We start from the raw sequence: 18,940 nt of genomic DNA on the forward strand, positions 1-18,940 counted from the left end.
CTGGCTGCCTTGGTTTGGTCTTCAGTCCTGCTGTGATCTGTTGGATAAAGATGCTTGAAAAACGAATCCCATAGAGCAGGTGTGTTTGGTGGGGAGACACCAGGCTGCCGTGGAATATCAGGGAGACAGGCCATTTCTCCTTCCGTCTCCCCACTCATCCATTTCCTGATTGCAGTCAGGTGTCAGCGGCTTCTGTGTTGTTTCTCTGGGATGTCCCTGGAGAGAACCAATTTGCCTTGATTTTAGTGATGCTGGAAAGGTCCTCAGCAGAATGGGTGACCTGGGGAAAGGATGCCACTGGAGCTGACTGTGGGGGCCATTGAGCGGGCAAAGCCCCCCTCCTGTCTCTGCAGTGGAGGCCTCTTTCACATGCTAATTTTACTCGGAGGATTTTGCTTTTATTTATTTATTTTATTATTTCCTATTTGTCTCTTCCAGATGTTTTCAGGGCAGTTTTTTGTGTGTGTGTGTGTTGTAAACTAATTCCATTCATGTTTTAAAAATTTATGAAAGCACTAATAAAAATGTCAAAGTGGTAAAAATGTTAGCTTTTCCTCTGCTTTGATTAAATTTTGCAAACTGTTTTTGAATATTAAAAAGCAATAATTTTTTTTATTCTCTCTCCTGGCTTCCCCTCGTCTCTCCGGCGCGTGCGTGCTCTCTCCAGCCCTCTCCCCCCGCCCTGGCGTGTTCCTCCCTTTCCAGGAACGATGTATGAAGCGGGCTGCACAGTCGGCATGCTGCAAGCCTGTTTGCACACCAGGACCTTGGTGCTGTGCATCTCTATTAAATAACGGAGACAAATTAATCTTAGAGACACCAAACAAATTGTCACTCCTCCTCGTTCTCTTCCATTACGTTCCAGCGGACTCGGAAGGGCTGGCTAAGCGATTGGGTTATGGGGGGGCCGACGCTGAGGGGTGGATGTGCTGCCTGAGAGAAAGGTGGGAGGCACTAGCTCTTAATACTCTTACTCAGGTTTCTCCTCTTCAGTATCGTCTTTGGCTCCTTTGACTTTATTTACTGCTTATCTCTCTTTTTTTTTTCTTTTTGTAAAAACTAATGAAACTCATTGTCTCTGTTTAAACTTCATGCACAGAGGTCTGTGCGTTAGTCTGATGGCTGGTTATCTATGTGGCTGGAGACTTAGGCCCCTTCCAGGGAAGGGACCCAGGCAGGAGGAAGGGGGTTCTCCTTTTAGGGGCTGGAGTGAGCAGACCCCTGCTGGAGAGCCAGGGGTGGGGGGAAACAGGGCCAGACGCTCCCACTGTGTCCTTCCCCTTCCCAGAGACAGTGAGGGTGGAGTGTGCCTTGGGTCCCTGGAACCTGTGAGGATGTTAACTGTGGGAGGGTCAGGATTATAACTGAGCTGGCATCTTCTCACTCAAAGTCTTCAGTTTGACCTGGCAGGAGCTAATGAGTCCAAAACGCTCCCCTATTCTTGATTTGGAGTTCTTTGAGATGGTTAGTTTAGAAAAAAACAACTGATTCTTCCTTTTCTGTGCCTTTGCCATTCCAGGAAATCATCGAGTTCCCCATCCTGAAGCTAAATGGCCGGACCATGGAGATTGAGTCTACCTTTCACATGTATGTCCAGCCCGTAGTCCATCCACAGCTTACTCCCTTCTGTACAGAGGTAAGGGCCCTGGTTAGCGGCAGGTGCTGCTGGGACAGGAGCTTGGGGATCATTGGTGCTCTATACCGGCTGCTTAGGGAAAGCATAGGTCTTCTCAGTGGTTAAGGCAGGTACACATTGGGCCCAGCAGTTGGCTTTTTACAAAGTCTGCCACTCCCCTCGGATCACTGTGGTCATCGGGGAACCCAGGGAGAGTAGTGATTCACTCTTCCCTGTAGTGATTCCCGGCTTCCCTGACACTTTCCCTTCCTCATCATCGCTACCTTTCCTGGTAAACCAGGCACTTGGAGTCTAGGAGTTGGGTGGTGCCTCTAGGGTTCAGCTTCTTTTCAGTTCCGTTGCCCCTTAGGGTCCTTGGCAGGAGGGGAAGATTTCAGCTTCTTGGTTATGTTGAGGCTTTCTTAGCTGTCTGGTGATGTTTTTCTGTCCTTGAATGAAGTGGTCCTCTGTGAAGCATTGATGGCATTTGTGGGAAGCACAGTGCTATCACTAAGGAAAGAGATGGGCAGTCCAAGTGGGGTATGAGGACAGCATGGCCAATGCGGAGATGTCTTTATCCTTATCCTAGGCTGCTTCTGTACTTGGCCACCTTGCCAACAGATTAGTGTGGCCCCATTTTATGGATTTTGAAACTGGGACTGAGATCTTGGCACTTGCTAGGGGCTCAGAAGAGTCATTGGCAGAGAGGAGGTGTCCCAGAAGAGTTTGACTCTCAGGACTGTATGAAGAAGCCTTCTGTGGCTGCTTTTCCCTGTGGTGCATCGTGTTATATGCTCTATGCTGGGGTGGTGGAATCATGGGCCAAGTGTGTGTGGTAGCAGAGATCCTGGGAAAACGTGAAAGCAAAGAGATCAAACCAGTCAATCCTAAAGAAAATCAACCCTGAATATTCATTGGAAGGACTGATGCTGAAGCTGAAGCTCCAATCCTTTGGCCACCTGATACGAAAAACTGACTCATTTGAAAAGAAGCTGATGCTGGGAAAAGATTGAGGGCAAGAGGAGAAGGGGGCAACAGAGGATGAGATAGCATCACTAACTCAATGGACGTGAGTTTGAGCAAACTCTGGGAGATAATGAAGGATGGGGAAGCCCGGCGTGCTGTAGGTCATGGGGTTGCAAGGAGTTGGACATGATTTTGCGACTGAACAACTAGCAGTTTGGGTGAGAGTACGTTAGAGACTTTGTGCCATCATCCAGGGACCTGCTTTCTCCATGTGAGTGAATCAGGAGGACAGAAGTTCTCAAGTAATCCCCAAACAATCCCTTTGGTGTGGAGGGGGTTGGGGAAATGCTTGCCTGTGCTGGTTGGGGAGTTCAGTGGTCTCTGATACTAACTTAGCCCAGATGTGAGGTCTTGAGCTCCTGGCCTTGATGCCAGTGCCCCAGGTAGGCCTTTTGTTGTAGGTATCCATCTGCCAAGGTGTCTAGTCTCTCAAGCCTTTTGATGCTCCAACCAATGATGATGAGGCTCTTGTTTCCACTGGGGACAACTTTTCTCCCCTCATTCCCCTGGGAATTACCTGTACCACTAGGGGGCGCTAATCTGTCCTGTTTCCCCCTTTGGGAAAAAATCATCACTTTAATGATGATGAAAATCCCCTTCCTTATGGGAAGGGAAGGGAAGACTTTCCTGAAACTAGCCAGGTTCTTGAGCCCTCCACTGGCCTGAAAGTGTAGTGTCCCCTTATCTTTTCCTTCCTCCTTTCTGTGTGCGGCCTCCCCCTTGGGGCCTCCAGTTCCAGCTCACTGCCTGACGTCGACAGGCAGGCCTAAATTGGGGGAAGCTGGTACTTGTTTAGGGGTGGAGTGGAGCATTGCTGGAGCTCAGCTCTGGGCAGGAGTGGACGCTTGAGGATATTGGGAAACGGGGGTTTTTCAGAGCAAAGTTGCTACTGCTTCTCTTTTGAGGGAGGGGAGAAGGGATTGCAAGACTCTGATGAGAGATGTTTCTTTTTTCTGGAAAGTCTCACTGAGGGACACACATACATAATTTGGAGGGTAGCGGGCTTGGTGGCATAGGATCCTCCTTATGAAGCCTGCTCTGAAGTGAGGCTGTGACTGTGCTGTAGGCATGGATTCTGCCATCCTCTCTCAGGCTCCCAGGGCTCAGAACTCCCCCTGGCCTGGTCCCTGCTTTTTCATCTAGCCTCAGATCTCCCTGCTTCATCTCCGCCTCACTGTCCTCAGTCTGTCTCTACACACGATGGTCCTTCTGCTTGTGTGCCCCGCCTGCCGTCCGCTTGTCCTCCAGCACTCTGCTCAGGGTCACCTTCTCTGGGAAACCTTCACTGAGCCCAGGCTGGGCCGTGCTCAACCCAGCATAGCACCGTCAGATACGTTATATTGCAGTCATCTGTCCATCTCCCCACTAGACTGTGAGCTCCTTGATGGCAGAAACTAGGTGTGATCCCTGTCGGTCCTATCCTTAGGGCCTGGCACCAAGTAAAAATCCATGTTCCTCAAGTGGCTAGTGTCAAGGAGTTTTTCTACCACAGCCTGCCTCCCCCCAGGGTAGCTGTACTGCTCACTGCTCTTTTGAGTAAGTAACGTCTTCTTTGAAAAACCTCAGGTCATCTAGATATCGCCCTGTCTTCGTACTAGATGGACTGTAATACCAAGGGAGGCACAGACACAGGATGGGGCTGTCCTTCTGAGACCTCATCCAGTCTGGCAGAATGTGCCTTTGCGGACGGGGAGGGGTGAGATCATTCCAGCCACAAGGAATCTTTCATTGGTAAGGGTAAGGAACAACCCCAAACCTCCAGATTTTTCTAAGCAGGTCCTCCAGGAGGATTTTCTCTCTTGGACCAGAAGTTTTTTTTTTAAAGAACCCTGGCCATTTGTGTGCATGCGCAAGCACATGCTTGTGTTAGAATAGAGACGGGCTCAGTGCCGGGCAGCCAGAAGAGGGGTTCTGCCTCGAGTGAGTCTGCAGCCTGCGTGCAGACACTCTCACTGCTCTGAGTGATGAGCATGTCATTAGCCTTCTTGAGGTCCTTTCTTAGTCCCAGTTGATAGGCTGCCTGGAGATGTTCTGACAGAAACAGGATGGGGGTGTGTTTTCTTCCTTCCCAAGCCCTTTCCTACCACCTCTAGAATCCACTCCAGGTCATTACATCTCTGCCTGTAGCAGCTGGGCTACTGCACAGTCCCTGACCACGTGCAGTCCTTTTTGTTATTGTTGTCACTGTGGAAAAAAAAACGAACTAGGAAAAAATACCCATTTTGCTAAATGCCAGTAAAGGGCTTTGTCTTGCACCTGTACTTGTAAAGGGTGAGATTTATTGGTCTCTTTGTCTGAGGAGAAAGAGTGGGTCTGATTATCAGATTGCACACCAGAGACAAGTGCTTATGTAATCAACAAACTGTCTTGGTGTCAGAATACGATTGTGCTGGAGATAAACTGTGAAGGGAGAAAGCACTGGATGCTGACATGCTATTGGCAGCGAGCATCCAGGGCTGCTTCCTGTAGTTGCCTGTATTTACAAACGAGGAAGCCCACTTGTCCCCAGACAGAGCTCTGGTGCGGGTAGGGGATCTCAGTCACCAGTTACGTTATCAGTCAGGGTCAGAAGCCCCTCGCCTTGTGGTTTCTGAGTCTGGGGAAGCGGGAGTTAATCTGTAATCCCTCAGTGAAAGGAGCCACAGAGCACACATTAATCCTTCCTCTCACCTCTCCTGCTTTAAGTGGTTAAGGTCTCTGAGCTCTGTTTAGCCTGTGAGCCCTGGTTCTCAGCTTAATAAATACTTGGCTTTGCTCTAGTACCTTTCATTGTGAGAATGTGAAAGCTTTTTACAAACATATATTAACTCAAGTGGGAATGGGCTTAAATAGCAGCGTGAAAGATTTAGGTTAGGCCTAAGGTATCACTTCCCAGTATGTATTTTATTATATTTTCTCTCTTCCTCACAGTTTCTGGTATGTCTTATAGGTTGTCGATATCAGGTACGGGGATTGACTTCTTAAATTTCACCCTCCACCATCTTCATCGAGTGCCTTGACAGAGCTGATCAGATGTGGTCCATTGTTGGAGGCGTTAATGCAGGGGAGCGAGGCCTGTTCCTGAAAGGATCTCAAGCCCCTGTGTCTCTGGGGGTTGAGTACAAGTCCCTTAGCTGTAAGCTGTAAGCCATGCCTTGGCCCACAGGCGGTTTGGGAAGCATGGAGAGAGGGAGGAAGCCAAGCTTACTAGGCTCCTCCCAGGCTGATGATTCTAGGATTGCTGACCACTGCGGGGTAGTGTGAGAAAGCCCCAGAATTCTGGAGGCCATCTGCACCCCTGCACCCCACAGTGACAGGAGGCGGGCCTAGTCTTTGGTGAGAGACCCCGCAGGTCAGCACCTCGGTGGTTGTTTTCGATGTTGTGCTTTTCCTGGGACCTAGGGCAGGTGCTGACCTCAGTCCCATCTCCAAGGAGCGAGGGTTCTTGGCAAGGATGCTGTTGGTCTCCTGTGTAAGAGGGATTTTCTGGAAGCCCTTCAGAGTTCGTCTGAGTGACACTTGGTGGGAGCCAAGAGGAGGAGACCCAACCTTGCCTCGGGAAACTCAGACTGGACACGAGACTGTGAGCAGGCCCTGGGGCTTTCCCTGACAAATGGCTGTGTGCCCTCTTTTCCAGGATTGTCCTGATCCAAAGCCCCAGCGCCAGGCTTGGGGATGTGACTCAGCCCTAGGAGAACCTAGCAGGAGAGAAGCTGAGCGAGAAAGGGCAGTAGTGGGTGCAACCAGTCATCTGGCTGTGGGGCCTGGAGTTGGCAACAGGCCTGCTCCAGACCCTGCCGAGATAAAACACAGGGCCCTGCCTGCTCAGTGTGGCTCTGGGTGCCGACTGGACTGGGCCAGGACTGGGCTGCCAAGAACTCAGATTCCACAATGGCAGGGTTGTCATGCCTTTCTTCACTGCTGGATTCCTGCTTGCTTGAGTGGGGCCCAGCCTTTCCAGCAGTAGATGCTGACTGAATGGAAGGAGAAGTCTCAGCACTCCACGATGAAAGCTACAAACCTGGGGCTCTTCCCCATCCCCACCGGAGCCCTCAAGGGACCACCTTTTCTTCTCTTTGGCTCAGGCCCTCCCTCTGCTGGGCAGTTCTTTGGTCTTCCAAGCAAGGAAAGGGTGTAGAAGTGCCAGCCGGGTGGGCATGCTGTGGGTTAAAGCCTCGCGAAACAACAGTGTAGTTAATCTTTCTAATTTATTTTCCTTTTAGACCATGGGAAGTCTGTAGGCAGCAGCTGTTACCCAATTAAAATACAGATTAATATAAAAACAGTTTCTGGAATATAAAATAGAGTGGCTGTGTCCTTACACTTCCTTAAAATACCACCTAATAATGACTTGATGAACTACAGAAACCCACCTAGAGGAACTCAGCGTTCTTAAAATGAAAATTTCTTCCCTAAAAGGTGTGTATTACCATTCCATGTAAGTCGCTATGAGAAAATAACCTTCCCTCTTAGAGCCAGCGGTTTGTGTGAGTTGGGTATTTGGTATTCATTACACATAATTATAGTTTAATTGGAGTTTAATCCCCACCCCCCACCCTTAAAAAAAAAGAGAAGTTTCCAAGCAGGCCTGAGATGCTACTCTGTCTGGAAGTGGCCAGGGGCATGCCGGCCATGGTGATTTCCAGCTGGGTCCACGTCTGTGCAGGGGCCTCCTGCTGCAGGCCCTGAAGGCAGCCTCTCTAGTCTGTACTTGAGGGATATTTTCCACTTCAAAATAAAGCAGACCAAAGCACCAAGCTGGTTTGAAAGTACGCCTGACCTGGGTGGAACAGAGGCCCTTGAGTGAGAAATCCCCTAGACTAGGTTTGTAGGTTTTTTCCTCTCCTGAAGGTGCCAGTTTCCTGCTTGGCCAGCTGGTATCAAGGGCCCAGGAATGCAGGGTGAAGGGTGGATGCCTGGGGGGCACCCTGGCCCTTCACTGGTGCAGAGGGGGAAGTGCTGGACACCGAGGCTCAGAGAGAGGTGGACTTGGAACTAGAGGTGCTGGTCCCGTGTGCGGGCATTCCCTGAGTTCTGCAGGAACTCCTAAGGAGCCTGGAGGTGAATTTACTTGGGCTTCCCAGGTAGCTCAGCTGCTAAAGAATCTGCCTGCAGTGCAGGAGACCCTGGTTCGATTTCCAGGTCAGCAAGTTCTCCTGGAGAAGGCATAGGCTGCCCACTCTAGTATTCTTGGGCTTCCCTGGTGACTCAGATGGTAAAGAACTCACCTGCAATGCGGGAGACCTGGGTTCAATCCCTGGGTTGGAAAGATCCCTCAGCCTACGTGAAAACTAAAGCCTTGATAGCTTCCTTGATGGCTCAGCTGGTAAAGAATCTGCCTGCAGTGGGGGAAACCTGGATTTGATCCCTGAGTTGGGAAGATTCCCTGGAGGAGGGCATGGCAGCCCACTCTAGTATTCTTGCCTGGAGAATCCCCATGGACAGAGGAGCCTGGCGGACTACTAGCACAGTAATTCGGGAGGAGTTATTGCACCTACTGAATACAAAAGATGTGTAAAATCAGATTTTCTGCAACATGAAAGCTGAAAACAGGTCTGAGACCCAGCCTGTGCCCCCATCTTGGGGCAGGAAGTTGTGGGGGTGTGTGATCCCCAAGGCTTCTGCCAGGTTTGGAGCCTACAGCTATGCAGGTCAGAGGCTTTACTGTAGAAGGAGGAAAACAGAAAAGACTCCAGTGCAGCTTTGAGTCCCTGCGTCCCCGGTTTCCACCCATAGGCTATTTCTCTTTCCTTTCAGCTCACCGGGATTATTCAAGCCATGGTGGATGGTCAGCCAAGCCTGCAGCAAGTGCTGGAGGTAGGTTGAGTGACCTTTAATTCCTGACCTCTGACCCCTTCCTGCCGCCTTTCTCTCCCTCCCCTCCTGAGAATGTAGCCGTGTAATTTGACTATGATTATGGCTTGATTAGAATAACATTTGCTGTCACATCAGTGACATGCTGTTGAGAGTATTGAACCATTGATCTGTCATCTCCAGCTGTTCCCGTCAGGGTTACTGACAAGATGTCCGCGCACTCCCGGGAGTCGGTGGAGGCCCCGCCTGCTCGCAGCCCGAGGCTGTTGCTGGCCGGTGGCTCCGGCGACTATCAGGCAGCCTGCGCCGGGCGGCTGGGAGCAGGGGAGCCGAGCTGCGGCACTGCGGGCGGCCCCGGGGACTGGAGGTGTTTTTGTTTAGCTTTAGTGTTGGCTTCTTGTGGCATGTGAGCACTTCATTAACTCACCCAGAACTCCCCATTGATGGCTTTTGTTTGCTGTCAGCTCCTCCAGGAGGTGCGGCCGGCCCGCCTGCCCCACTGCAGCTTGCCGCTGGATGCATTGTGCCTGTCAGGGGTGCGGAGGCTGCACTGGGTAATGATTCCTAATCAGAATAATTACAACAATTGCCTATGTGAGGAAAATCAAATTAAAGGCTTTAGAACCTTTGGCAGAGACCACACTTCTGGGATGTTCTCCTTGGGGAGCTGGAAAAGGTTAAGACGCTGCTTCTTGTGCTCCAGCCTGAGGGAGTTGGGAAGCCGTGCTTGGCCTCAGCTCATCTCCCACCCCCGCTGGCCTGGGGTTTTCAGAGAGGGAGAGAGCCCGCCCCCCCCCCCCCCCCCGCAACTTCCTTCTCTAGGGGGAGGGGAGAGGAGAAAAAGCCTGTGGATCACATTAGGTGCTTTATTTATCCTTAAGAGCAACCCACTCCAGTATTCTTGCCCGGAGAATCCCAGGGACGGGGGAGCCTGGTGGGCTTCCGTCTATGGGGTCACACAGAGTCGGACACGACTGAAGCGACTTAGCAGCAGCAGCAGCAGCAAGAGCGGCAAGCCCCAAGCTCTGCCCTGATCACAGGAGCAAGCCGTGTGTCTGGGGGGGACAGCAGAGCACACCTACGCTGGAGGGAGCAGGGTGGTGGCAGGGAGGAAGATCTTTTTCTTGAGCCCAGAGGGCCTGTCCCATGGAGGAGAGAAATGCAGACTGAGTTTCCTGGGGCTCCTCAGGGTGGAACTAGGGCCAGAGAGACGGGTCTAGGCTCACCCAGCGGCCGAGTATGTTTCTGATCTCAGGGAGCATGCAGGCCCAGGCTCTGTGGCTGGTCAGGGAGAAGATGAGCTCTGAGGTGTCTCCCAGCCCCACTGACCCTCTTCTTGGGTGGGGAGATTCACCCTTATGACTAAGGGGTCTCCTCAGCCTGGACTGCTCTCTCCAAGACGAGACTCAAGGAGAAAGAGGGGACCCTTCCGTCCCTGTCTGCCAGCCAGCATCCCAGAGCGAGGCCAGGGGACAGGCAGCTTTTCCCTGGAGCGTCTCTTGCTGGGATCTTGGGAGGAAGATGCTTTTTCTGGGCCAGTACCAAACCAGGGCTGTTGAGGTTATGGAGTTTTCTCCTGAGTGGTGCTGGTTGAGGGGGAGGTTGGTCTTCAGGAGGCTTTCTCCTGCTGACCCCGAGCCAACCCTGAAACAGGGTGCTCAGAGGAGTCTGCGTCTCACCCAGTCTCAGTGTACTTTGTGGGTGAAGAGGGCAGATTGCTCTCATTGAGGGAGTCTCTGGGGGCTCGAGGAGACCAGTCTGGGCTCCGCTTTTTCCCATGAGCCCTGAGCTGGTTAAAGAGCTGAGGAGCTAGTTCTCATCCTAACCAAGGCCTTGAGCAGATGCCCGGATGGGTGTTCGTTCAACACATTTGTTCTTGCCGATCCCAGACTAGGCTTCTCCACACCTTCAGTAGCCAGGAAGGCTGGCTACTGCGGGTTGTCTTGGTGGTCCCTCCAACCATCTCTCCATTGAAACAGAGAAGGGAAGGAAAAGGACAGGCCTGATTCCAAACACATGACTTCCCTGGACAGCCTCGTAGCAGAAGCTGCTCACTGAATACCTGCTGCATGAGTGAATGGCCTTGGCCCTAAGCTTCCAAGGAGCAGCGAGTGCTTCCCATGGTAGAGGCCTGGTCTTGCTGGGCGTTGCCTCCTGACAGTCCTGTCCTGTCCTGCTCTCTTTTCCAGGACCACTGTGCAGGAGTTGGGGCGTTGGGGAGCCCCCTAGCAGGTGGGGCAGGCACTTACCTTGGGGATTTAAGGCCAGTGAACCGGAGCGAGATTAGCTGACTTAGGGAGCTCCAGGTTTGCCTTACCTCTTTTCTTATGTAATGTCTTCCTGATTTTCTTTAGGTCACCCTAGAGAAAGGATGCATGTGTGCATGCATGTGTGTGTGTGCGTGTGTGTCCGTGCAAGGGCTGGGGCCAGAGTGGCCTGGGAGACACACATTCAGGAGTGGAAGGTCCAGAATTTAGCTGCCGGGGAGACCCTTGCACTGAAGAGGATGCTCTGGGGTGCAGACTCTAAAGAGGGTCTGCAGAGTCTGGCCCTCATGTCCCAGGAGGTAGGGCTGCCGTGGCCATGAAACTGCATGGGACCCTTGCCCCTGCTCCAGGACTGCTTCAGCTGGACCAGACCTCCAGAACCTCTTAGGATCCAGGAAGCCCAGGGTTATCATGGGCTGTCCATTATCTGCTGGGTTCACAAGGCCTTCACAGTCTGGCCTCCCCCAGCCTCAGTTTCTGCCCTTCCTTTAGTCACTGCAGAACTCCAGTCACATTACTTCTTACTCATATCTCAATCAAGAGATTGAGAAGAGACCGTGCTGGGTCAGGGATTAGGACAGTGAATAAGACACCTAAGAGCCCCTGCCTTCATGGTGCTGTTAGTCTGGTGGGAAAGGCAGACTTTAAACAGACAGTTGCTTCTCAGACGCAGAATGTCTGTGCCTTTGCCTCCTGTCCCATGTTCCAAGCTGTCAGGCAAACTCAGCCACCCAGCCATGAGTTCAGGCATCTTTTATGCAGCCTTTCTGACGCCTTTCCCCGTGAAAGGTGGGGCTGGCCTCCACCTCTTCTTGGTCCGATGGCATCCTGGGTGCTTCTCCATTGATGCCTCTGTTATATTGTATTAAGATGATCTGTCTTCCTTGCCTTCCCAGCCTACTGTCTATTTTTAGGTAGGCATTTAATCCATTATCACATATAATTCACAAAACAACCCTGTAAGGTTAGTCATCCTACCTCGTTTTATAGATGAAGGAAACTGAAGTTCAGAGGGGTTAAATGACTTTTAAATGACTTCCCATCAGTGACACAGCCAGGATATGGAAGAGCCAAGGTTAGAACCCAGATGTGTCTGATTTTTCAATCCCTAGTTTCTAACGACTGTGCGATATAGCCTTTAAAAATAATCCCCCTGTGAGAGTGGCACAGCGGTGTGATCTGCTGCACTCTTGCCCCATGCCTGGGATCTTCTGAAAAGTAGGCACTGCTTCGTGAATGCTTTATGATAATTCTCTCGTTATATACTGATTTTAGTATTTGTACTTGCAGTGTGAGTGCAAATAATAAAACGGATCCAAGGGATGAAGGGGAAGAAAGACTTAAAGTGTGTTTAGGAGCAGTTTTTTTCCCTGTCTAGGAATTGAGCTCAGCCTTCAAAAGATTCTGTTGAATTTGAATCCCCAACCAGGAGGAGGAAAATACAGATTCTGGGGCCAGTTGATGAATTTCTAGTGACTGGACCAGGCTGTGCTCTCCCAGTTGTCAGAATGGGGCTACAGCCCAGCAGAGGAGCCTCTTCTGCTAGCCTCTTGGTGAAAGTTAACTTGACCTTCATTTGGAGAATAAGTAAATTAATGCATTTGGTTAGTAAACATTTGGTGGGAGGGTGGAATGACTAAACAAGCGAACGATCCTATGGAGTTCCCTGCTTGGGGGCCTCCTTCCAGCCTGTTCTCATGGTCCAGGCTAGCCTGTGTCTGTCCTAGGCAGTACCTTTGTTTGAGGACCAGAGGAATTTGGACTGACCTACTGGCTTCTGTCCTTATCCTGTCCAGGGTGGGCTGCCAGGCTCTGGGAGAGTGGAGGGGCTCCCTGCCCCCACCCCCACCCCTCCAGCACTTGGGCTTATGGGATCTGCCTGCAGAGATCATCCTGCAAGGGCCTCCATAGTTCTGAGCCAAGGCTGAGAGCCCAGAGTGGAGCTGTGGTAGGATAAGATTACAGTTTTCTCCTGCTCTGATTACAAGCAGCTTATCTGCGTTTCACTGTTGTGGCTCTTCAGAGACTCAGGGTTAAAAAAAAAAGGAAAATCTCATCTGTTCTTGTTGTGTACTTTTCAGAGGGTCGATGAGTGGATGGCGAAGGAAGGCCTCTTAGATCCAAACGTCAAGTCAATTTTTGTCACCTGTGGAGACTGGGACTTAAAAGTCATGTGAGTATGAGCAGGACTCCTTTGCTGACAGGGCTTGGAGCCTGCAAATGTCCAAGCCTACAGGGCAGCTGGGTCAGGCAGTCCTTGGATCTGGGGGCTGCCTGGGCAGAACGAGGGCTGGGAGCTCTGCCTTCTGCCTCAGGATGGACCTTTCCAGCCCTGCTGTTGCCGTCTTACCTGTGCTGGGAGAGCTCTTCCTATTGTGGGCTACACGTTACTGCCCTGAAAGAAAGGAGTTAAAAGAGGGTTTTTAATTTTCTTCTAAACCAAATACATAGTATTTACTCTTCTAAATGCTTTAAAAATAGTAACTCATTTACTAACCCTTGGGACTCTTATTATTCCTATTTTATAGATGAAGACATTCAGGCACAGAGAGGTTAAGTATCTTGCCCAGGGACACACAGAGCCAGAATTACGACCCAGGCAACCTGGCTCCAGGGTCCATCTTCCTAACCATGATGCTATGTTAGGCTCTCATGTGGGATGTGAGGCCCTGATGAGCCCCCAGAGAGCCCAGGGTGGAGATGGGAGAGGGATGCTGCTGCTGGGTCACCAGCCTCCTCTTTCCCTCCCTTGTCCCCACTGCTTTTTCTCCTTTGTCTCCTGATCCTGCCCCAGTTCTGGAAGACAGAGCTGGTTCCTTTGCTGGGTTGACACTTCTGCCTCTTGTCTACCCTCATGGATACTTGGCTTCAGAAAGTCCCCAGGGAACGAACGCAGGGTGGAGGTCGGGAGCGGAGGGTGCTGTTTGCTGAGGATTGATAGGATCGATACCTCTGTGTTCTTTGTGACTGAAGGCAGCAACGAGCATTCTGTGTGTGTATGTGTGTGAGTTTTTGAGCATAAGATGGGGTATTGGTGGGGGTGGGGAGTTGTGTCTCTGGAGTGACATTTCCTTCCAATTCAAGCGTTATTTTCTCACCAAGATCCTTTCTATGCCTTTTGCTGGGCATTGAGGTGAAGTTCTGCACCCGGGTGGCTGTCCAGCCTGCTATTGGACCCAACCCTCTAGGTGAGGTGGGAGGAAGAGCAGGCCCAGGTCACATACTCGCCCGCACACCTGTCTCCCCGGGCCTTAGATCATGTGTGCATGCTGACTGCATACCACACGCTCCAGAGCGCCCGATGATGCCCATTGTTGGGGAACTTAATAGGGGCTGTGGCTGGAGGCAGAGCTGAGTCAGAGAAGGGTTCCGAGGAGAAGGTGAGGAGGAAGAATGCTGTTGCTCTGGTTTACGGCGTTCCATATCCTGGGCAGCTCTGAGCACTCAAGTGAGAAGGGACTCCTGGGGAGGGAGCTCCAACCCAGGAGAAGCTATCCGGGGTGGGGCACAGTACAGGCTGACACCCAAGGTTCTAGGGCTCGTGTGGCCCAGGCCAGAGGCCTGGTTTCTTTAGTTAGCTGAGACTCCTGCTCTCCCAGTGGCTTCCTCTCTTTGTTGTGTTCATGTCCCAAACAATTTCAGCATCTTCTGTGATAGGGGTGAATGGGTGTGCTTATATGCGTATGTGAGAGCTTTCCTGCACGTGATGTTGGGGACTATCTGGCTGGGCCTCCGAAGCTTGGGGTCGGTTTCTCCATGACAAGGAGAGGAGATGGCTGGCATTGGAAGCCTTGGCATGGTGAGCCCTGGACAAATCTTGGTGACTCAGGAGGCTGCTTTGCATCTTGATGGAACTGATGTCATCAAGAAGAGGGATCGGGCTGGGGAATCAGAGCACATGTGAAAGGAAACTCAGATGTTAATGAGCGCAGTTTCTGGGTTACTCTTTTCCTTTACCTCCTGGAGAGTCTGTTTCACTTTTTTATTTCAACTACTAAGGGAGTGAGGGAATAAAGGAAAAAAGGAAAAACGTGAAAATGACAGCTAACATCAGTTTCAAGAACTACATTTTATGTTTCTGATCTTATTTCTTAGTTGATATTTCTATGATAACATTACTACTCTATGATGCCAAAAGAATTTCATTAAATGGAAGAAATGAGATCAGTTGGGAGATGAAGGCAAAGCAACCAGTTAGATTGGCAGAATCTTAAAATCCATAACTTGTCTAGGCATGGAAGGTTGAAGTGTGTTCCCCCAGCATAAGTGCCAGGGCCTCTGAGAAGGCAAACAAATATAGACACCATCTCTGCTCTCGAGGTAGCTCATGGTACAAGCAAGGGGCAAGGGTATAAAAAGGAAGGAAAAAGAGTGATACATTGATAACAAATCAGGAATAAGAAATTAAGGGACCAAATACAAACAATACACCCTTTTGAAAGTGGCAGTGACTGTAATAAAGTGCAATTTAAAAAAATGTTAATGAGCACATGCCGTATGTCTCTCAGTCCTCCTACCTGTCTTCTTGGGTAGGAGGTGTTGTCTCTCTTTTATAGATGAGAAAACAAAGCCAAATTAAAACCCGAGGCTCAAAGTGGTAGACCCAGCTAGGCATAATCAAATTCTTAAGGCCACATAGCTTCCAAAAGAAGCTGGGGCTGACTTTGGCAGCTGGTGTGGGTCTGGCTCGTGAAGGCCAGCCAAGCTCTGGAAGCGAGAGTGCAGGGAGGAGTCAGATGTCTGGTGGCAGGGGTGGGGGGAGGAGAGTTCTGTGGCTGCCTTTTCAAAGCAGGGTTCCACGTAACTGCTGGGAAGGCTCTTAATTAAATGTGTAACAAAATAAAAACAGCCAGAGAGGAAACCTAAGCAGTGCTGCGTGACGGCGCACAGCTTCTCCGTGTTGCCGGAGCCTCTTGTCAGATGGCTCTCATCAGAAGCATCACCTTCTCACATGCCTAGTAAAGCCTGCTGATGAGCCTGACAAGGGTGGTGTTAAACTGACCTAACAACTTGTTAGTATGTGGCTCACTTCTTGTTTTGACATCTATTTTCAAATTTAACTAAGTCTAAGGAACTCAGCAAATATTTTCATTTCCCACTCTAGTCTCTCCGAGCCACGGCTCCCCCTCATTGCTGTTCCCCCCCGCCCCCTGCCCCCACCAGCCTCCCTCTCCCTGCAGCCAGCTTCACATCACTTTTGTTGGGAAGGGCCTGAGTAGTGTGGCACTGAGAAATGGGGACTGAAGTGGCAGTGGAAATCCCACTGGAGAAAAGAAATCTCCCCCCATCCTGACGAATTAATTTTGTGTCCATCTTTTGTCAGCCTGAATGGGGTGACACTCAGGTTTACGTGGGTTTTGATGCTGTCATCTCAGATTCTGCTCAGTTCAGTTCAGTCGCTCAGTTGTGTTCGACTCTTTGCAACCCCGTGAATCACAGCACGCCAGGCCTCCCTGTCCATCACCAACTCCCGGAGTTCACTTAGACTCACGTCCATCGAGTCAGTGATGCCATCCAGCCATCTCATCCTCTGTCGTCCCCTTCTCCTGCCCCCAATCCCTCCCAGCATCAGAGTCTTTTCCAGTGAGTCAACTCTTCGCATGAGGTGGCCAAAGTACTGGAGTTTCAGCTTTAGCATCTCAGGTGGGTTTTAATACAGTGGGTGCAGATTTCATTTTCCTTCTAAACCTTTTTAAGAAACGACACTAGCAGTCTTGGCTCTTGGTCAGCTTGCCTTCCCTACCTGACGTACCTTTCCTTTGGCTTACCTGTTGTTTCTTGAAGCTCCTTGTAGAGTTTAGTGCTCTTTCACCTTATTCTCTCTCCTCTGCTTATCCGGGCTCTGTGTTGTCTCTGTAAAAGGCTTCCGTCTTTGGCATGGTGAGAGGACAGGGAAGATGCAGTGAGGATGGACACCTGCACAGGTGCTGCCTTTGTGGAGCTTGCCTTTTCGCCTGTAGTTTGGAGAGCTGGGTCTGCCAGCTGAACAGCACAGGTGGCTTAGAAGCTAGGCCACAGGGTTTCTCAGTGGCATGTGGGTTTAAGAAGAGGAGCAGATTAGGAGGACTGGGGGTTGTGGAGTGGGCTGGGGGGTAAGAAGAGCTGATATGAGGGTGGACCTGGGCCTCCATGCCTCAGGGGAAGAGGCCCTTTGGAGGAGAGGGTCAGGATTCTCAGACCCCGCTGTGGAGGAGCAGGGTCCAGGGTTCCACTCCGGGTCTGCCGGGAGGGCCCTCATGCAGCTTCCCCTCAGCTTGGGAGCAGGGCATTTTCCTGCCATTGGAGGCCAAGTGTGTGAGTGCAGGGCTGGCATTCGACTTGGGTGTTTCCCCGGCTCTCCTTGTGCAGTTTGCATGCCGCACCCCTCTGTTGGTGCTGTGCAGATGTGGACCAGGAAGTCTGGAGATCAAAAGATATTTAACATTTAACAGAAGTTTGTGTGAGACCATCTGAACTAATATTTTGCAACGAAAAACTCAGCCACCTGGGTAGCAAACTGTTTGAAAATATAATGATAATTTATAAGAACGGCAACTAGGGGAGAGCTCTTAATACTAGGCTGTCTAGCCAAAGAAAATGAGATCTATTTCAGTTACTTCAATACTCGGACACGAAATTTTTTGTATTATTTTGTTCTTAATCCATCAGGACGAAGACCCAGTCAGGAGGCAGGTGGAAGCACCTCTGTGAGAGTCACTCCTGAATTCACACTCCTTTTGTTTTTTCAGATGATTGAACGCATTCTAGACTACATAGCCCTCCCTTCTTGTTTCAAGTACAGACAAACATTGTCTCTGAAAAAAAAAGACACTTTTCAAATTATCCTACTTACTGTTTGATTTGGGGATACATACTCAACGGGGGCTTGGGCTTCCCAGGTGGCACTTGTGGTAAAGAACTCACCTGCCAATGCAGGAGACAAGAGATGTGGGTTTGATCCCTGGGTCAGGAAGATCCCCTGGAGGGAGAGCATGGCAACCCTCTCCAGTATTTTCGCCTGGAGAACCCCATGGACAGAGGAGCCTGGTGGTCTACAGTTCATAGGGTCACAAAGAGGTGGATACAGTTGAAGTGACTTAGCGCACACACACACAGATTCATAGGGTCACAAAGAGTTGGATACAGTTGAAGCGATTTAGCGTGCACACATGCGTGCGTGCGTGCACACACGCGTGCGTGCGTGCACACACACACACATTCATAGGGTCACAAAGAGTTGGATACAGTTGAAGCGATTTAGTGCGTGCATATGCGTGCGTGCGTGCACACACACACACGTTCATAGGGTCACAAAGAGTTGGATACAGTTGAAGTGACAGCGCACGCACGCGTGTGCGTGCAAACACACACACAGTTGAAGTGACAATGCATGCACGTGCACGTGCGCATACACACATACAGTTGAAGTGACTTAGTGCACGCACACACACACATGCACGCACATGCACACAGTCTCAACAGGGACTTCTGAGGGTCTCGCAGCCAGGACGGTGGGAGAGCAGAGAGTGCTGTCCCCTGGAGAGAAGTCCCATGGCAGAGGAAGCACATGCTGGGGAGAACTCTGTGGGGTACACAGTATCTCGTGGGATGTGTAGGTGAAGTTTGAAAGGCTTGCTGGGGGTCATCCTGGGCCCTCTGGGCATCTTTCATCAGCCTACTTCCTCCTCCTCGAAGCACTCTTCATCTCTACTTATGTCTCCTGTTTCTCTGACTTTTTCCTTCCCTTTCCTTTCTATGATTCTTTTTCCCTTTTCTCTTAAATTTGGTGTTTCTTAACTACTGGCATTTCTTTGATCTCTCTCCTAGCTGTCTTTTCTTTTTATCCTACACACTCACACTTATGGGAGTGATCTCATCTATTTCTCAGCTTCAGCTATTCTCTGTACGCTGTCTTCTCATCTTTTCCTCTATATGAGAAATGGAGCCGACATGCAGCAGTGATCCCACTGGAGAAAAGGAATCTGTTCCCTCTGCCATTTGAACTCTGAGCCTTCATATCCAGCTCCTCTTCTCTGTCTTACCTAGATACCCTTAAAGCTTGTGCTTAGTTGCTCAGTCCTGTCTGACTGTTGCGACCCCATCAACTGTAGCCTGCCAGGCTCCTCTGTCCATGGGCTTTTTCAGGCAAGAATACTGGAGTGGGTTGTCATTCTCTCCTCCAAGGAATCTTCCTGACCCAGGGGTCAAACCCACGTCTCCTCCACTGCAGGTGGATTCTTTACCTGCTGAGCTATCAAGG

The 18,940-nt window shown here is 50.6% G+C and overlaps 1 protein-coding gene across 3 annotated transcripts in view; it reads left to right on the forward strand.

Annotated features, from left to right (window-relative positions):
* The window catches only part of ERI3 (ERI1 exoribonuclease family member 3), a 132,367-nt gene that overhangs the window by 32,873 nt on the left and 80,554 nt on the right, over positions 1–18,940 (forward strand). For all 3 annotated transcript variants that reach the window (XM_068964874.1, XM_068964876.1, XM_068964875.1), the window contains 3 exons: positions 1,520–1,636; positions 8,378–8,437; positions 12,783–12,874. In XM_068964874.1, the coding sequence (XP_068820975.1) occupies positions 1,520–1,636; positions 8,378–8,437; positions 12,783–12,874 (269 nt within the window). The remainder of the gene's footprint in view (positions 1–1,519; positions 1,637–8,377; positions 8,438–12,782; positions 12,875–18,940) is intronic.

Source organism: Capricornis sumatraensis, chromosome 2 (assembly GCF_032405125.1).
Source record: "Capricornis sumatraensis isolate serow.1 chromosome 2, serow.2, whole genome shotgun sequence".
Lineage (NCBI taxonomy): Eukaryota > Metazoa > Chordata > Mammalia > Artiodactyla > Bovidae > Capricornis > Capricornis sumatraensis.